General features: G+C 51.3%; 1 protein-coding gene and 3 non-coding genes across 4 annotated transcripts; all 4 read right to left on the bottom strand.

The window, feature by feature from the left end:
- Window positions 1-2556: 2556 nt before the first annotated feature.
- On the bottom strand, window positions 2557-10201 carry LOC121012036 (uncharacterized). The gene is made up of 7 exons (XM_040446794.1): window positions 10191-10201; window positions 9388-9754; window positions 8889-8933; window positions 8628-8782; window positions 5484-5554; window positions 3021-3122; window positions 2557-2902 (listed from the first exon to the last, which is right to left on the bottom strand). Exons 1-6 carry the CDS (start codon window positions 10199-10201, stop codon window positions 3091-3093), a joined length of 681 nt encoding a protein of 226 aa, XP_040302728.1. The 3' UTR covers window positions 2557-2902; window positions 3021-3090.
- Window positions 5019-5149, bottom strand: LOC121012611 (small nucleolar RNA SNORA71). The gene has a single exon (XR_005782190.1). It is a non-coding gene; the product is annotated as a small nucleolar RNA SNORA71 (small nucleolar RNA).
- On the bottom strand, window positions 6762-6894 carry LOC121012607 (small nucleolar RNA SNORA71). Its single transcript, XR_005782187.1, has one exon. It is a non-coding gene; the product is annotated as a small nucleolar RNA SNORA71 (small nucleolar RNA).
- LOC121012609 (small nucleolar RNA SNORA71) lies at window positions 7961-8093 on the bottom strand. Its single transcript, XR_005782188.1, has one exon. It is a non-coding gene; the product is annotated as a small nucleolar RNA SNORA71 (small nucleolar RNA).
- Window positions 10202-17376: the final 7175 nt, after the last annotated feature.

Here is a 17376-nt window from a genome sequence, read left to right as displayed (position 1 = left end):
CAAAGAGGGAGGGAGGCAAACCATAAAAGACTCTTAAATACAGAGAACTGAGGGTTGATTGGGGTGGGGGCGGGGAAAGGAAAGGGGAAAATGGGTGATGGGCATGGAGAAGGGCACTTGCCAGGATGAACGCTGGGTGTTGTCTGTAAGCGATGAACCACGGGAATCTACCCCCAAAACCAAGAGCACACTTCACACACTGTATGTTAGCCAATTTGACAATAAATTATATTTTTAAAAAAATGAGGGGCTACACCATCAAAGCCCCCAAGGCCCAAAAGTACGATCAATTTCGGTATGGTGCAGAGAAACCTTCAATAAATAATAGTAATAGCTATCAGTTACGAAGTATTTCCTAAAGGGACACGCTACTCAGGCTTTCACATGCATCGGTTTATTTAATCCCTACCTCACCCCACTCTTGTAAAGGTGTGGGTCTCATTTTACAAGAGGAGACCGAGGTCAGGTAGTGGAAACTTGCCTTATGCCACCCGGGGGGTGGGGGACAGACTCAGGTCTGTGTGACCCCAAAGCCAGTGACCTTACACTCCTGCAGGCGGCCGCCCCAACTTTGTCCGCCCACACTCAGAACTACCCTAAACATCCCGGCAGGGGATGTCGCACCACCGTGGGCTCCTAGAGTAACAGCCTTTCTGTAAAGGTGTCCAGCAACCCTCTTCGTTCACGTAATTAGCCCTGAACTCACCTTCTAGACCAGCGCTGTGCTGTCTGACTTCACGTTAAACAAAATTCAACCCGGTCAATTTGAAGATCTAGTCGGCTTTATTAAACAAGGAGTCGGGCAGCATCCCACCCAGCCTGGAGAGAAGAGAGGTAGGGCAGGAGCCATTTGCAAACGAATGCTTCCAGGCAAGGTTGCTTTCCCTGAGGGGGAACAGGAGGGGAGTCTAATCATGCAGATTATTTCATCTTCCTTTGGGGATGGAGAGAGCCCACGCAGTGGACTCACAGGCACCCATCAGAAAAATTTCTGACCGGTTAAGACTGCACTTCCGCGGCGAGCTGACGCTGCATTTCGATCAGGTATTAAGCCTGGGTTTGGGGACTTGGCCTACGTGACACCATTTTGGGCCTGTGAGTTTTCTTTTTAACACTTCTTGCAGTGACAGGAACAGTCCTATGCATCTGCGCGGCCCGACGCAGCAGCCGCTTGTGGCCACCAAACATCTGAAATACGGCTGGTGCAAGGGAAGATGTGAACTTCACGTTTTTATTTGTATCAATTTAAATAAACAGCCACGCATGGCTAGCGGCTCACCCTGAGGGACTGCAGTCCTATAAGCTCCGTGAGGCCTCCTGTGTGTTGTGTTCGGAGCAGTATCCCCAACCTATAGCAGTGCCCAACAGAAGCGCACGTTCCAGACATTAAGCATATAAACACCACATTGTAGAGACCTTCCAGGGATACCGTGAGAACCCAAACATATTCCCCATCGTATCCCCACTTTCAGCATGGGCTCTGGCTCATACGTAAACGCGTTTTTTTCTTTCTTGTGATGAATGAACCTTCACTCTAACCAGCTCTCATACTCCCAGTTCTTGACTGTACGATGGAAATCTCCCATTGCCTGATCCATCCGGTAAGCACACAATTCCCGGCAAGAATCATACCTCCCTGGCCTGAAGCCTGGCTCCTGGGTCACCTTGGTTGTTGACGCTCTTCCCAGATTTGTTCAGGCCCTAAAGACTGGGGATGGCTCACGCTTCACACGCCCCAAGCGCCGCGAGGCAGGCATGACCTGGCACCTGGCGTCCCCGTGCACACTTGTGAAGTCCGGGCCAGTGTTGTGCGGCTGCGTCTCCACAGCAGCCAACACTACCGACTTCAGGCAGCTGACCAGAAGTCAAAGGACGGTCCACGGAGAAGGCAGAAAAAAAGACACTTGACTTCTGGATGCCGCTGTTGGGAACTGGCCGGCAGAGTGAACACCTGAGGCGCGGAGAATGCCTGCCTCCCACAGGCGCCCGTCAAGGTATCAAACTCACTGAGGCAAGTCCTATTTCCAATGCAGAAAACAGGACAACGCAGCCTTTCATCATGGCCTTTGGGGCCTATTTCCTCACATAGACGCTTCCATCTTTAAAATGGGAATTAAAGGGGCGCCTGGGTGGCTCAGTCGGTTGAGCGTCTGACTTCGGCTCAGGTCATGATCTCACGGTCTGTGAGCTTGAGCCCCGCGACGGGCAGGCATTTATACTCATGAGCCAGGCCCCAGAACTCAGGCCACCCCAGCCTCCTCAATGGCATCACTGCCTGCCTCACTCCAGCCCACCCTGTCACCGTCCCCCCTTCCAAAGCCCTGGCCTGTTCTTCAACACCCTTGACTTTTTCATGGGCCCTCAATCTGAGCCAACTCTACCAGCACCTGGTCACCTCCTTGTCCTAACTGAACACCTCGGACAGTAGCCTGGGTGCCAAGCCTCAGGAGCCTCACAGGAAGAGGCTCACGGGTGAAAACACGACTGGAAGGCGATCCATTTCATGTCCAGCCTCAGCGGCACACAGCTTGTTAGATGACTTAAAAGGCAGACGCGGCAAGTCCGTAAGGTTTATTGAATGGGTAGGCAGAGGGGAAAGTGATGAGCAGCCGGAATGCAAGAGGAAAACGTTCGCTCATTCAAGTCATTCCAGACACAGCAGAGGGATGCGGGGCTGACCTCCCGTCTACGGCTTCTCGGGGCACGGCTGTCCCGACTCAGAGCCAGCTGGAGCGGACCCGGCCGCAGCCCCAGCACCTTCCCTCTGATGTCACACGCGGAGCCAAGGGCTGCTCCCAGGTGCTCTGAGTGGACAGCACGGGGTGCTCTGGGGATGCTTCGCATAGAGGACTCCCTCTCCGTTCTCTGCCCCTCTGGTGACTACTAATGGCACCGAGAGAACCTACAAGAAAGGACAAGTGAGACCGACGATGATGATGATGGTTTGGAGTTCCCACCCACATAAACGCAAACCAGCTTCCCCGCTGCCTGTGGGTCTCCGGCACTCGGCACTAACTCACCTCGGAGAAAAGTCTCAGCAAACACACATCCCACGTCATCCCAAGGGTCAATGACTCACGGCCTTGGGACTTACTTCAACAGCCTCCGGACCGAAGGCTGACCTAAGAGGGAGAAGAAGCATATAAGCATTTAATCTCCAGGCCACCTTCTCCCCAAGTGACATCACTGAGAAGGTCCGCATCAACCAGGCCTAAGCTCCCAGTTTACACGCGCCAAACTAGATTGTCACCAAGATAGAAAGGACGATAAAAGAAAAACATCTTAAAAATCCAGTTTTTATAAGAAATCGCTTTCTTTCTAGGAGTTCACGACCAGGGCAACTGACCACACAGAGTAATTCTCAGGGAGACAGCTCAGCGCTCACTGTTGGGAGCTTGGCACTGAGGAACCACTGCATCTTGACCAAAGGGACGGACCCTCATCCTCAGCAGCTCTCCCACACACGTTCACGACTCGTCTGCCCAGCCTGTCACAAGGCCCCAGCAGCTGCCATCCTGTTCTGCGAAGACCCACTTAACACGGCCCGGCCGTAAAAGGCAAATGCCAGCTAAACTTCCAACAAAGACTTGTTCTGGTGAGGTGCCCCGACCTTTGAAGGTCAACACTGCCGGGCCCATTTGAAGGACAAATGAAAACACGTCGTGTGAACACTTGAGAAGATTACACAAGTGACTCCCAACTCAACCTGCAGGACTCCACACCCAGGGGTTTGAATGACCAGGCCTGGAGTGGGGGGTAGGGGTGATATAAAATGTCTTCAGGATGGTCGCCATTGTCCCTTGAATCCTCAGCCTGGCTGAGAAGCCCAGGACCAGGAACTAGGCTGTGGGACAGGACAAGCCCCTGACGCAAAAGGGTGGAGAGCAGGTCTGAAAGGCAAGGGGACCTCAGGGTTATCAGAGGACTCCTGGGCACCGGGTGGTTCACATACACTATTCTGACTACCTCCACATCATCGTGAGACGGAACAAAAACATGTGGCCCGGCAGGATCCCACCTGCAAGCACGAGACCTGAATGCAAACGAAAGGGGTCTCAAACTAGACAGGAGCCCCCAGGCCAGAAGTCTGGGATGGGTACCTTGACCTCACCTCCAACCTCACCTCACTTCTTACCCGGAAGCCAAGACATGCCTCCCAGGGGCACCCATTGTATCTGAGTCTACAAAGCGAAGGCACCGTCGCAAGGTTTCTGCCTCCCCGAACACAGGGGCAGCGCACAGAATGAGACGCAGACGGTCAGCCTGCTGTTGACGAGGACTACAGAGTGCCCAGCCTGCAACATATACCCTCACTGACACGAATCAGGAAGCAAGCTAGGAAATCTGGAGTCTACAAATAGATTTCAAAGATCCACAGGACTCAGAACTTCTTCTTCAGTCAACCCCCGGGGTCACCCTTTGCAAAAGAACCCACAAAGCACAGATGAAGTCAGTGAAGGGAGACCTACAAAGAGGGTGATCCATCAACACATCCTTCTCCTGTCGGCGAGTGACAAGAGAACTCCTCGGGCTTCTGGCTGACCGTGACAAATGAGAACTATTTCTATTGACTCAGAATTGATAGAACTCCTCCTTGCCCCTACAGCAGGCCCCACCTTTGTTTTTCTTTCTCCATTTATTTAACGTTTCTGACAGCTCCTGGAGAAGCAATGCACACTGTGCTCAAGAGACAGTCGAGGAGCAAAGACAACAGACACACGAGCGCTGAATTCACACACTGCCTTGACTAACGTGTTCTTGCGGACTGGCCTCGGCTCCTGTAAATTCAAACAGCAGAGGCCACGATTTCCAATTCTTATGTGTGCCCTCGGGCGCTATGTGAATTTATTCCAGGGTGAAGTCCAAATTAAAAGGTAGGCTTGTTTCTGACAAGAAAATCCGTAACGTGGAAAGACAGAATGAGCCCCCACAGGTCAGGGGGCTAGCCCAGTTACCGCCTCACATGGGGGCCAGCAGAGGCCCCAGCTCAGAAGGGAAGGGCAGGGGGAAAAAGCTAGTGTGGGAAAGCTCCAGGGTTTGGAAAGGATGGCTGGACCCTTCAAACACGGGAACTTTTCTCGGTGACTCCTCTCCCTGCCCTACCAATGACCAAGGCACAGGCAGCCTGCAGTCACTTTCAGATACGGGAGCAGAAAAGGACAGAAAGAGAGCCCGGAAGGATGGCTCACAAAGCCAGACATGCATGCCTCAGAAACTGGACCAAGGTCTCTGGTGCCTAAATCTACAGGCTTTCCCTCACAGCACGGTGCTGACGCCAGGAAGGAAGCCCTTCACCAGCGCAGCTTTCTAGAGGCCTGTCCCCCCTCCCTCACTATGTGGGGGATTGCCTCCCAGCCAGGACACAACTGGGAACTCATGGATGCCCACTCTCATCTCGCTGCCTCATCCAGAACCCAGGGCACACGTGTGTGACTTTACAGATGCAAAAAGACACAATTCCAGAGAAGGCTCCAAAACCTTACCTCGGGGCATTTGTGGCCTCGCGCCTGGCTGGAAGACACCTCTCATGGAGCCTCTGGACATGCAGATCCACCTGCAAGAGACAAGGTGTGAATGAGCACTCTCAACAGGCCTGGGGGGGTGGTGCAGAGGGTACCTGGCACAGCGGCCAGCGGATTCCAGCACCCACAAACGTGGGCCATTGCTACCAGGACTTGGACAGCCACACTGCTGTCTCAAGAACAAGAACAACTTAACTCTAGGAAGGGACCTGGGGAACATGTGTGACAGAAGTAATGTCAGTGTTATCCTATGTACCCACGATCAATTTGTTGCTAAGCAATCTGTATCAAAAAGTTGTCAAGGCCAGGTTTTGTTTTTTTTTTTTTTTTTAATTTTTTTTCAACGTTTATTTATTTTTGGGACAGAGAGAGACAGAGCATGAACGGGCGAGGGGCAGAGAGAGAGGGAGACACAGAATCGGAAACAGGCTCCAGGCTCTGAGCCATCAGCCCAGAGCCCGACGCGGGGCTCGAACTCACGGACTGTGAGATCGTGACCTGGTTGAAGTCGGACGCTTAACCGACTGCGCCACCCAGGCGCCCCAAGGCCAGGTTTTGGAGAGCGAGCCACGCTGACCGGCAGCAATGAGCCTGGAGCAGGAGGGGTAACGGGTGGTGGGAGGGCCCCACGTCCTCCATCTAGTGCGTAAGGGCTGCCTACGTACACATTCTCAATGACGACGTCCTGCCCAGCTGGGCTACTACTCCCTTCCTTGCTCCTTAACCTAAGAGCAGAGGGAATGTTACCCCCAGTGGACCACAGGCCCAGCCTGTGGCCAGGACAAGAGAAACACTTCCAAGGAAAGCAGGATGCCTCAGCCTTGAGCAGGTACAGTCTCTCCCCACTGACAGTCCACAGTGGGAAAAGCCCATTGCCTCACCATGTAGCATCTCCATCTCCCTCACCTTGTCCTGTTTTGACCCAGTGCTACATGTCAGACACCAAGATGGAGGCACTGCCCTCAAGATCACAGCATAGGGGAATGACAAGCAAATCACCAACATCCAATGTGATCAGGGCTGAGCAACGGAGCGGAGAGTGTGGGAAGCGGTGCAATGAGAAGGCAGAGAATGCTTCCCAGGGAGAGCCCTGGGGGAAGAGGGACCCCTGTCAGCATTCCACCACCGGCCCATGAACAGAAACACGCTGAGGCAGGGCCCTACTCGGCAAAAGGGCACTCAGTGAGCCACCCAGCGCCAGGTACCAGAAAGCAATACAAATCAGTGGACAGAGAGATGTGTACGAAAGCTCCAGAGTTTGGAAGGGACAGGATGGGCCCTTCCAACACGGGGAAACGCTTTCGGCAATTCCTCTCCCTGCACTATCAATGACCAGGGCACGGGCCGCCCACGATCACTTTCGAATGCAGGAGCAGAGAAGGGCAGTGAGTGGGCCGAGAAGGGAGACCTCGGACAGCAGCCCAGGAACTGAGTTGAACTAGGAGCCCAGCAGACAGGCCAATGGCCAGATTTACAGCCTAAGATCACAGAAGCTTCCCCTTATTTGCACGGACGATTTACCGCTCCCTACCAAGAGGTGAGGAGACTAACTGCGCAGAAATACTGAGGATTCATGGTTCTGAAAGACTGGGTGTGGGTGATCACAGAAGAGCGCTCAGGTTCACTCAGCTGGGAACCGGAAAGGAGTCGAGGTTTGCCTCTAAAACGCAGCCCTCTCTCTGTCCATCCCGACACCGCTGCTTGCCTCTCAATGTCACAGCAGCCTTCATCAGGGGCTCTCAGGAGCAGAGGAGGGACCTGACCTGTACCTACCAGCCTGAGGGGACACAGACAGCTGGGAGCAGCGGGAAGAAGGCACTCTTTCCCACACCTCATCATCTGAACCCCTCCAGCCTCACAGCCCGCACAAGACCTGAGCTCTAGAGAATCCCACTTACCTGGGACCTCCCGATCCACGTTCTTCTCCCTGAGGTCGCCTTTCACAAACATGGAACAGCAGTCACGACCCACTCCTGCAAGAGACAAGAAGCCCGTGGCACTGCTTACACGCCCAGGAACCCACTTTCTTTACCAACAGGAAAACACTGGGGGAATCTGGGTCTTGGGAGGTAAGCACACTGAAAGCCTGCCTCCCTCCCTCCACCTTGTGCTCGGTCACCTAAGGTTGTCCCATTTGGGAACCTCTGAATATAGAAAGAACCTTGCGACTTTTCCTTTGCCTGCGTTACCAACGACCAAGAAAAAGGCAGCCTGTAATCACTTCAACGCAGGAGCAGAAAAGGACACCGGGCTGCTGAAATTAGAAACCAGTGTCAGAAGACCACAGCTGTGGCTCCGCCACCAACTCAGACACACAGACACAGGACCCACTCTCGTTCTCCCTTTTTAAAGCCTCACAGAAACTGTGCTGAGCCAGGCACAGAGCGTACAACAAGACAACAGGTGCCAAGAGGCACCTAAAAAAAGGTGGTGAGAAGTGTGGGAAAGCTCCAGGGTTTGGAAGGGACAGAGGGGACCCTCCAAACACGGGGAAGTGCTTTCTGCAAGTCCTCTCCCTGCACTATCGATGACCAGGACACAGACAGACCATGATCACTTTCGAATGCAGGTGCAGAAAAGGCAGAAAGTGAGCCAGGAAGAGAGAAGGCCCTATAAGCCCCCAGCTGCCCAGCCAAGCCCAGGACCCAGAGCGCCATCACCATCTCATGTAAAGACGCCATCTCCCGTCATCAAGAGGGGGCACGTGAAGACCAACTCGCGGCAAAAACGCCTACATTGTTTAGTCCCCCACAGATACAGACAGACGATCTACTACGGGCCACCAACCGTGGGCTCAAAGACAAAGAACACAGACAAGACTTCTGTCCTCCCAGAGCTCTGGCAGTTTCCCCACTTAAAACACAGCGGAGCTCAGAAGGCACCTCTAGCCAAGGTGATGCGCTCGCCACAGGCTGAGGCAGGATCTGAACCCAGACCTCTCTGGCCCCCAGACACACCCCCATCCACCACACCAGGCCTCCTCGGGGCTTTCTCAGAACCCGCAGGAGCTCCAGGACGCCCCCCACCCACCCAAACCCCCCACCGTGGTGTGGCAGGAAGGCAACGAGTCCCCTGCTCAAGGATCTCCTGAGCAGCAGCACTTACCCAGGCCTCACCCCCCGGACACCGCGGGGGCACATCCGGCGCTGCGGCTCAGGGTCCTGCAGCAAAGAAGGGGGCGCTGCCTGACGCACAGCCCCCAAAGCCGTCCAACGGAGACTTTCCATCTGCTTCCAACAGAGCCCCAGAGCCCGCAACGCCTACGCAGGGGACAGCACCGGGAAGGGGCTTTAGTGCAAAACAAAGACACCGGAATCGGCCTCTGCCGCTCTGGGGCCCCGCGAGCGCCCCCAATTGAAAACTCACGCAACCGCTCTGCACAACGGGGGTTTTAACGCTTTCTCTTAAAGGCTGTTGACAAGAAAACGGGTTAACGCTCACATGGTCACTTCGTGGGCAACCGATGAAGCGCTTTGGGGATTCGAGGCCCAGAGCCGGAGGTGGGTGTGTGCGTGAAAATCACGCGGCCCCGGGAGCTCTTCAGGCCCGGGGCCACACGGGGCTCCGCACCACTGGCGGCGGCACTCGGTCTGCGCGTCGCCGGACCCGCTTCTGGTAGTTGGCGGGACTCGAGTCTTCCCGGCGGAGGGGTTAGGGGGGCTGAGGGCGAGCGATCCGACCCGGGACACGCATCCTGAGAGGTCCGCACCGACCTCTCGGTGGAGGAGCTGGGCCCGAACCCAGGGGCGAGGCCTGGAACCGCGGCTGACCTCCGCCGGCTCTCCCCGACTCCTCGGGCCTCAAGTTTCCCCGAAAGGTGGTGGGGGGCAGACCACGCGCCCAGCGATCCCCACAGTGGACTCACCCCGGGCAGCCGCGACCTATGGCGCGGGACAGCGGCCGTAGATACAGCCGACAGTGCGGGAAGCTGCGGATGTCTGAGGATTGTGGGAGATGGAAACCGGCGGCGTGGACGGCTTGGGAGAACCGGCTGGGCGACCACAGCAGCAGGAAGCTCCTCTTCTGCCCCGCGCCGGCGGAAATGCAGCTGGAGCGCGGGTGGCGTCCTAGAGCGGCGTTTCCGGGAGGCGGATCTCGCGCAAACGGCCCTGCCGCGCCCCCTCGTGGCGCGGAGCTCAAATTCTGACTCCGTAGGGCTTGGAATCACTTCCAAGAGCAGCCTGAAATTTGGGAAATAACATTCACTCACTTGTTTTGCTTTTCTCTTTATTCTGTTTTTGCCACTGATTTGTCATTAACTTATAGAAATGGTTGCTTTTCCACGTGAGCAGCTGTTATTAGCAAGAGCTCATGCTGATTGCAGGGAGTTTGGACCATAGGGTTCTTGCCTGATTGACCGCTGTATTCATAGTACCTAGTTTAGTGGCTGGCACGGTTGAATAAATGAATGAATTCTGACCATATATTTGGACATTGTCAGAATAAAATATCGTTCTGATGTCCTGAAAGTAGAACGTGAGAGTAACAGGGAATAGTGGGCAAGTGCTTTGCTAAACTTAGTCCTAAAAATGAGTCTTTGAAGCAGTAGGGGTTTGATCAAATTTGCAGAGTGGCAGAGAAGATGGATAGAAGCCCCATGCTCCCGAAAGGACACTGCAGACAGGCATGAGACGGGGCTCATGGCTCCCAAATCTCACAAGCACTCACACTGCCAGCATCCTGGGCCACGTGTACCTCTCCAACCTGCCGCAACCCTGCCATTAACTCAGCCCACATGCCGAAGTGTAAACTTCCGTGTGCCTGAGGAGGGGGTTCCCCCCGGTCAGATCCCTGGTGCTAACCAGGTCAGCACAATGTGGAAATCCAGGCCTGACGGATGCAACCGAGGAGGGTGGTGGGGGGGGTCTCTGAAGGTGAAGCACAGAGCAAACGTCCAAAGCATGGTAGTTGCTACCCTTTAGTATTTCTGAGAAAGCTTCTGTCACTGTGAGGACACTGTGGGATTGTTCAGGAGGTTGAGAGAATGTGCTGTGTTTGAAAAGGCAGCACTCTCAGTAGAAATACAAGGCTATCCACATGTGTAATTTAAAATGTTCTAAGAGCCACGTTAAGAACGTACCAAAAAAAGGGTGAAACTAATTTTAGTAGTAGATTTCATTTAACCCAGTATAACCAAAATATTATTTCAGCAGGTAGTTTTAAATTTTAACGTACTTTTAAATGATTAATGATCACTGGGTGTTGTATGTAAGCGATGAATTCTGGGAACCCACTCCCAAAGCCAAGAGCACACTGCATACACTGTATGTTAGTTAACTTGACAATAAATTATATTTTGAAAAAATTATTGATGAGATATTTGCTATCTTTTCTTCTCTGTACAAAGTCTTTGGAATCTGGTGCATGTTTAACACTAACAGCACATTTGGACGAGCTGCATTTCCAGTGCTCCATAAGCCACCGTGGCTGCTGGCTGCTGTGCTCATCAGCTTTTGGATCAGCCCTTTTGAGCCAGAGGAGCGAAGAAGCAAGCAGGAGGCTGAGAGCATGTCCCTTCTACAGTCCCCAGCACCCCCATGAATCTGGGACATTCTAGACGGCGCAGGGCCTCCCGTGTGGCTCAGGTTGGGGGCCTTATTGTCCTGAGCTGGAGATTAAGGCAAGGGTGCCCTAAGAAGATTGTGAAAGAGCATAGCAATGATTCAATCCTAGATTACTCTCCTGTACGCTTTGCTCCCATGATGCCAGGGAAGGGATCTGGGGCAGTTTATTTGTGCATCCCCGGTGCCTGCAAGAGGCTAGGATTCCAAGAGGCGTGGCTGACGCTCATTAATCATTAGTGTAACAGGATGTTAAAATGGCCATTTCAGGGGCGCCTGGGTGGCGCAGTCGGTTCAGCGTCCGACTTCAGCCAGGTCACGATCTCGCGGTCCGGGAGTTCGAGCCCCGCGTTGGGCTCTGGGCTGATGGCTCGGAGCCTGGAGCCTGTTTCCGATTCTGTGTCTCCCTCTCTCTCTGCCCCTCCCCCATTCATGCTCTGTCTCTGTCTGTCCCATAAATAAAATAAAAACGTTGAAAAAAAAATGGCCATTTCAGCAAGACACCAAGGTGGCATCTATAGGTAGGCATGAGCTGCTGAACACCAACAAACTGCTGTTATGGTAAGCAAATTGTGGCCCAATGTTGGCAATTTTTGAAGGTTCCATCTAATAAAATGGCAGCTGCCTTCCAGAGAAAGTATTGGACCAGATCTAGAATTTACTGCTTGTGACTCCAAATTCTCTCTTCCAAGGTGACGGTAGTCACAGTATACATAGCCATTAAAAAGAGGGAGAATTATGAATTCTATTTCTTAAGATAGTCCCACCCCCTGTCCCCAAGAGGGAGAACAAGAGGAGTATCTGAGTACCAGGAGTTCCAGCAGAAACATCTGGGAGCTTGATACAGGTTACCTGAAGGCGGGGAGCACAGGTGAGCCCCGCCTACCCTACGCCTCAGGCCAAGGTGCATCATCTTCTTCCGCAGGTGTAGGATCTGGGGTAGTGAGGCAGGTAGAATAGGGACATGTCGGGTAACTTCCGGAGGAAGGACAAGGAACAGGGAACTGGCCTGGCACCTGTTGAATAACAGGATGCCCGTGGCCAGGATTAGCCACCGAGATGCGCAACTGCAGCATAAATCCCCAATTAACCTGCAACTGAAGAGAATGACCCGTCCACTGGGGGACGCTAGAGGACTCCTCCTAGATCTTGACTGCATACGAAGGTTCCCAAGAGAAAAATCAAGGCCAGCGCAAGGGATCAGGCTGGCGCATGTGTAATGGTATACAGAGGTCTTGGGACTATTTCCACAACCCTACAGGAATGTTCCACCTGTTGATTATAACTGCCTGTTAATCAGAATCCCACATCTACGCAGCGCCACTCAAATTCTCTGAGCGTGCCTGCACAACCTCGTCTTCGAGGGTGTACTTTTGCTTTACAATAAAGCTTCTCATTCATGTTTTACTCTGATTCTGCCTTGAATTCTTTCTTGCCGCAAAGTCAAGGACCTGGCACCGGCTGGTGGTTGAGGGCTCAGGACCCAAGAACTTCCCCAGTCTCCCGTGTCAGTAGGAATGTCCATCTGCTACCCAAGATGTCCCACCCAAGAGAGAGCCCACTAGGGTGAGGAGACCCCAAGGAGAGAGCCTGTTCATATCCCTAGGAGAATGAAGGGTGCAGGAGTGGGTTTCCCCAAAGAAGCCCTGGAATAAAGAGGCCAAGAGAGAAAGACTTACATTAAATATGTGCCCAACCTGGAGACTAGTCTCCCCCCACCTTAATCTTCATTCCATCTGTTCTGATCCTGGAGCTCTTGGGGATAGGGAAGTGGGTGGAGTCCTCCTGGTGAAGAGAAACACATTTGGATAAGGGAGAAGTTTCCTGGCCCCTCCCAACAAATAGCAGCCCACCCTATGCTTGGCCCCAGCTGGTGAGAGAAATCTTACCTATAAGTTATCATTGAAAATGTGGTTTGTATATTGGACTGGGCTTTTAAAATAATCGAATAAAAACTATGGTCCCTATTTTTTGTGATTGTAATACTTATTACCTAAGAACGATCAGAAAAGCTATGAGGCCTGCCTTATAGTTTTCCAGGGTCAGGGAAAAGATACTTCCATTTAGAAAGTCTAAAGAGGGGCACTTGGGTGGCTCAGTCGGTTGGGCGTCCGACTTCAGCTCAGGTCATGATCTCACAGTCCGTGAGTTTGAGCTCTGCATCGGGCTGTGTGCTGACAGCTCAGAGCCTGGAGCCTGTTTCAGATTCTGTGTCTCCCTCTCTCTCTTCCCCTCCCCCACTCACGCTCTGTCTCTGTCTCTCTCAAAAACAAATAAACATTAAAAAAAATTTTTTTAAGAAGAAAGTCTAAAGAGACAGGCAAAAAAAAAAAAAAGTATGATTGCATACCAGGAGTCTTGCTTTCAACAAACTGGTCACATTAATAAAGATATGGACTGTGGCTGGGAGGCCAACATTCCACCGTGCTGGAGTTTGTGACCTCACAGTGGCTGAGAGATCCCTGTGGTCTAGAGCCCCTTCCTTGGGGACGTGGAGCTGAAGCTTGTTGGGCAGATTGTTCCAAGGAGGTGGTGTCCAGGGTCCAGGCTGGAAGCCAAGAACCAGCCCTGTGAGACCTGCAGGAGCTCCAGGCCCTGTCCCCTTACTAAGAATGCCCACCATGCTGGAAACCTTACTGTACCTGGCCATTGTCCTCCTTTGCTTCTTACTGCTCCTCTGTTACTGTGTCTTTCGGGAGAAGTAGACTGGCTCCTGCAGGGTGGGACTGAGACCTGACAGAAGCCATATCCAGTCTAGCCCCTCAGCGCCTCTCAAGCAGGACAAGCTCTTCCTAAGCTGCTCGTGGCCTGAATCTTGGCCTGTTCTGGGGTCTCCAGTAGCCCCAGGCCCTCACCAGATGCTTCCCACCGTGGTTGGTTTCCACTCACATCTCAGCCTCTCCTGTCTAGGTCGGCTAGCTGCGTCCCTCCCAGCCTCTCTCCTACTAGTTTTGCTTCTGGTTCATTTTTGTCCTGGGCTGAGGACCACTGGTTCTGGAGAGGGACTCAGCACGGGCTCGGCGAAGTTATAATTGGCTCAGGACTCTGCCATGGAGGCAGGCATGAGAAGATGTGGCCCTCTCCGCCTCCAGAGGTTGGCAAGGCTGGCCCCTGGAGAACTGGAGTCCTAGCTAAAGACCGATACACTCAGCGATGACTTTAGACTTCCCTTCTATCCACGGTGGACAATCCTTGAAAACAAGCTTCTTGACGAATAAAGCTGGATGTTCCTAGCTAATTAACTCGGCTGAACAACAACTTGGAACCTTCCTTGCTAACTGAATCACTGAGATGTTTGAGGGTCATTACTTAAACGTTCCTGGCTTGTGAACTTCCTTGCTTGAATACTTGGGCATTCTAGGATAATATTTGACTTTGCCCCATTATCTCTCAGCATGGTAGCTGACCACATTCATTCTTCACTCTTAAAACCTTGGATTTTCCTGACCAAGAGCATCGGAGCTCCCCCCTCCCCCAATACCACCCCCGGGCTATTTCTCTGGGACTCCCAAGATAAAAACAGAAGAATGCTTCTATGATTCCACCATTATGTATGATATTGGCAAATGGATTGTGATATATATTGTATTTCTAGAATTCTAAGAAATTTTTAAAGTTATAAATGGATATAAGCGTTTATCACGTGATGGTGATGATTACAATGTTGATCCTAAAATGTATTAAACCATCTTCCTCTAACTCAACACTATTTTTTTCATGTTTATTTGTTTTTGAAAGAGAGAGAGAGAGAGACACAAAGCAAGCAGGGAAGGGGCAGAGAGAGAGGGAGACACAGAATTCGAAGCAGGTGCCAGGCTCTGAACTGTCAGCACACAGCCCAACGCGGGGCTTGAACTCACGAACCTCAAGATCATGACCTGAGTTGAAGTCAGACGCTTGACTGACTGAGCCACCCAGGCACCCCACTCAACATCTACTTTTAAAAATTTTTTTAAATGTTTTTTTTTTTAATTTTTGAGACAGAGAGAGACAGAGCATGAGCAGGGGAGTGGCAGAGAGAGAGGGAGACACAGAATCTGAAGCAGCTGTCAGCCCAGAGCCCGACACAGGGCTCGAACTCACAGACGGTGCGATGGTGACCTGAGCTAAAGTCAGACACTTAACCGACTGAGCCACCCAGGCGCCCCTCATCTTGACCACTTTAAAATATTCAGTTCAGTACTGTCAGGGACATTCACACTGTTGTGCAACCGGTCTCCAGAATTTTTATCTTGCATAACTGAAACCGTACCCTTTAACCAACGATTCCACATTCCTCCCTTCCCCAGCCCCTGACAGCTACCATTCTCCCTCTGTCTCTGAATTTGACTACCCTAAGTGCTTCATCTAAGTGGAATCACCTAGTATTTGTCCTTTTGTGTCTGGTTTATTTCACTTAGCATGATGTACTCAGGGTTCTTCCATACGGTGGCATAGGCCAGAATTTCTCTTTCTTTCTTTCTTTCTTTCTTTCTTTCTTTCTTTCCTTCTTTCTTTCTTTCTTTCTTTTAGTTTATTTATTTATTTTGAGAGACGGGGGTGGGGAGAGAAAGAGAGAATCCCAAGCAGGCTCTGTCTGCCCTGTCCATGCAGAGCCTGAAGCGGGGCTCCAACTCACGAACTGTGAGATCATGACCTGAGCCAAAATCATGGGTCAAACACGTTACCGACTGAGCCACCCAGCTGCCCCATATCTTATCTATTTAATTATTTTTTATTTTTTTAATGTTTATTTATTTTTGAGAGATAGACAGAGCGCAGGCAGGGGAGGGACGGGGCGGGCGGGGGGGGGGGGGGGGGACACAGAATCCGAAGCAGGCTCCAGGCTCTAAGCTGTCAACACAGAGCCCGATGCGGGGCTCGAACTCATGAACCGTGAGATCATGACCTGAACTGAAGTCGGAGGCTTAACCGACTGAGCTACCCAGGTGCCCCAATGTCTTACCTTCTTTCAAGTTTAAAACTAATAAAGTTTTAATAATAAAACTGAGGTTCAGAAAGATGAAGTGAATTGCTAATACAGCTAATATGCGGCAGGGAATAATTTTAACTGTGTCTGTTGTATTCATTTTCTAGAGCTGCCATAACAAAGCACCACCAACTGTGTGGCTTACAATGGCAGAAATTTATTCTCTCGTGTTTTTCCGGAGGCTAGAAGTCTGAAATCAACGGTCAGACGACATTCACAAGACAGGAGCACAGTTCCCGCCCTTCAGGGACATTGAGGCCAAGGCTAATTCCACCTGAAAGTTGCCAATATATTTTTAAAGATGTTTACGACTATTTTCATGAGCTGGACTGTAATTTACTTTCCTTCACTGACCTTGTCTAATTTGGAGGTTATGGTTGTTACACGAACTGAGAACAGCTCCTTCTTTTTCTATTATCTTGGAGACCGTGTAAGGCTGAAAAGCTGGGTATGATGTTTTCTTTCGGGAAATAGTGTTAACTAATGATTCAATATTTTATTATTTAAAAATTAAAAAAAATTTTCAGTTTATTTTGAGAGACGGAAAGCGAGAGAGAGAGCGTGCGCGTGCGCACACACACACACACACACACACACACACACACGAGTCAGGGGTGGGGGCAGAGAGAGAGGGAAAAAGTGAACTCCACGTGGGCTCCTGGAACCTACGAACCCACCAGATCATGACCTGAGTAGAAACCAAGAGTCAGTCGCTCAACCAACTGAGCCACCCAGCTGCCCTGCCTGATTCAACATTTTTAAAGTGTTACAAGATTATTCAGGTTTTCTATTTTTCCTTAAGACAATTTTGCTATATATTTTTCAGGAATGTGTTCATTTTACCTAAGTTTTGAATTTTATTTTTGTCTAATTTTTTACTCTCTGCTCTGACTGTCCTATGACCCCTTTTTTTTTTTTTCTTAAAGTCATGTTTTTATTGAGGCGAAATTCTTCTAGTAGAGAATTAACCACTGGAAGGTGAACAGTTCAGTGGCATTTAGTACATTCGCAGTGATGTGCAACCAGCATTTGTGAAAGCTGAAAGAAAATAGGGTCACATGTGTCCAGGGGTTTTATTTTTATTTTATTTTATTTTTTGAAATTTATTGTCAAATTGGTTTCCATACAACACCCAGTGCTCATCCCAAAAGGTGCCCTTCTCACTACCCATCACCCACCCTCCCCTCCCTCCCACCCCCCATCAACCCTCAGTTTGTTCTCAGTTTTTAAGAGTCTCTTATGCTTTGGCTCTCTCCCACTCTAACCTCTCTTTTTTTTTTTTCCTTCCCCTCCCCCATGGGTTTCTGTTAAGTTTCTCAGGATC

This window comes from Herpailurus yagouaroundi, unplaced genomic scaffold (assembly GCF_014898765.1).
Source record: "Herpailurus yagouaroundi ecotype Mexico unplaced genomic scaffold, PumYag 196, whole genome shotgun sequence".
Taxonomy (NCBI): Eukaryota; Metazoa; Chordata; class Mammalia; order Carnivora; family Felidae; genus Herpailurus; species Herpailurus yagouaroundi.
Note: the sequence above shows the minus strand (reverse complement) of the source record. Positions and strands in the feature narration are given on the sequence as shown.

Coding starts and splice junctions, on each gene's coding strand:
- LOC121012036 (XM_040446794.1), bottom strand. Junction 8,934..9,387: donor ATAGGTCGCGGCTGCCCGGG/GTGAGTCCACTG, acceptor TCTTGTCAACAG/CCTTTAAGAGAAAGCGTTAA. Junction 8,783..8,888: donor CCGTTGTGCAGAGCGGTTGC/GTGAGTTTTCAA, acceptor TCCCCTGCGTAG/GCGTTGCGGGCTCTGGGGCT.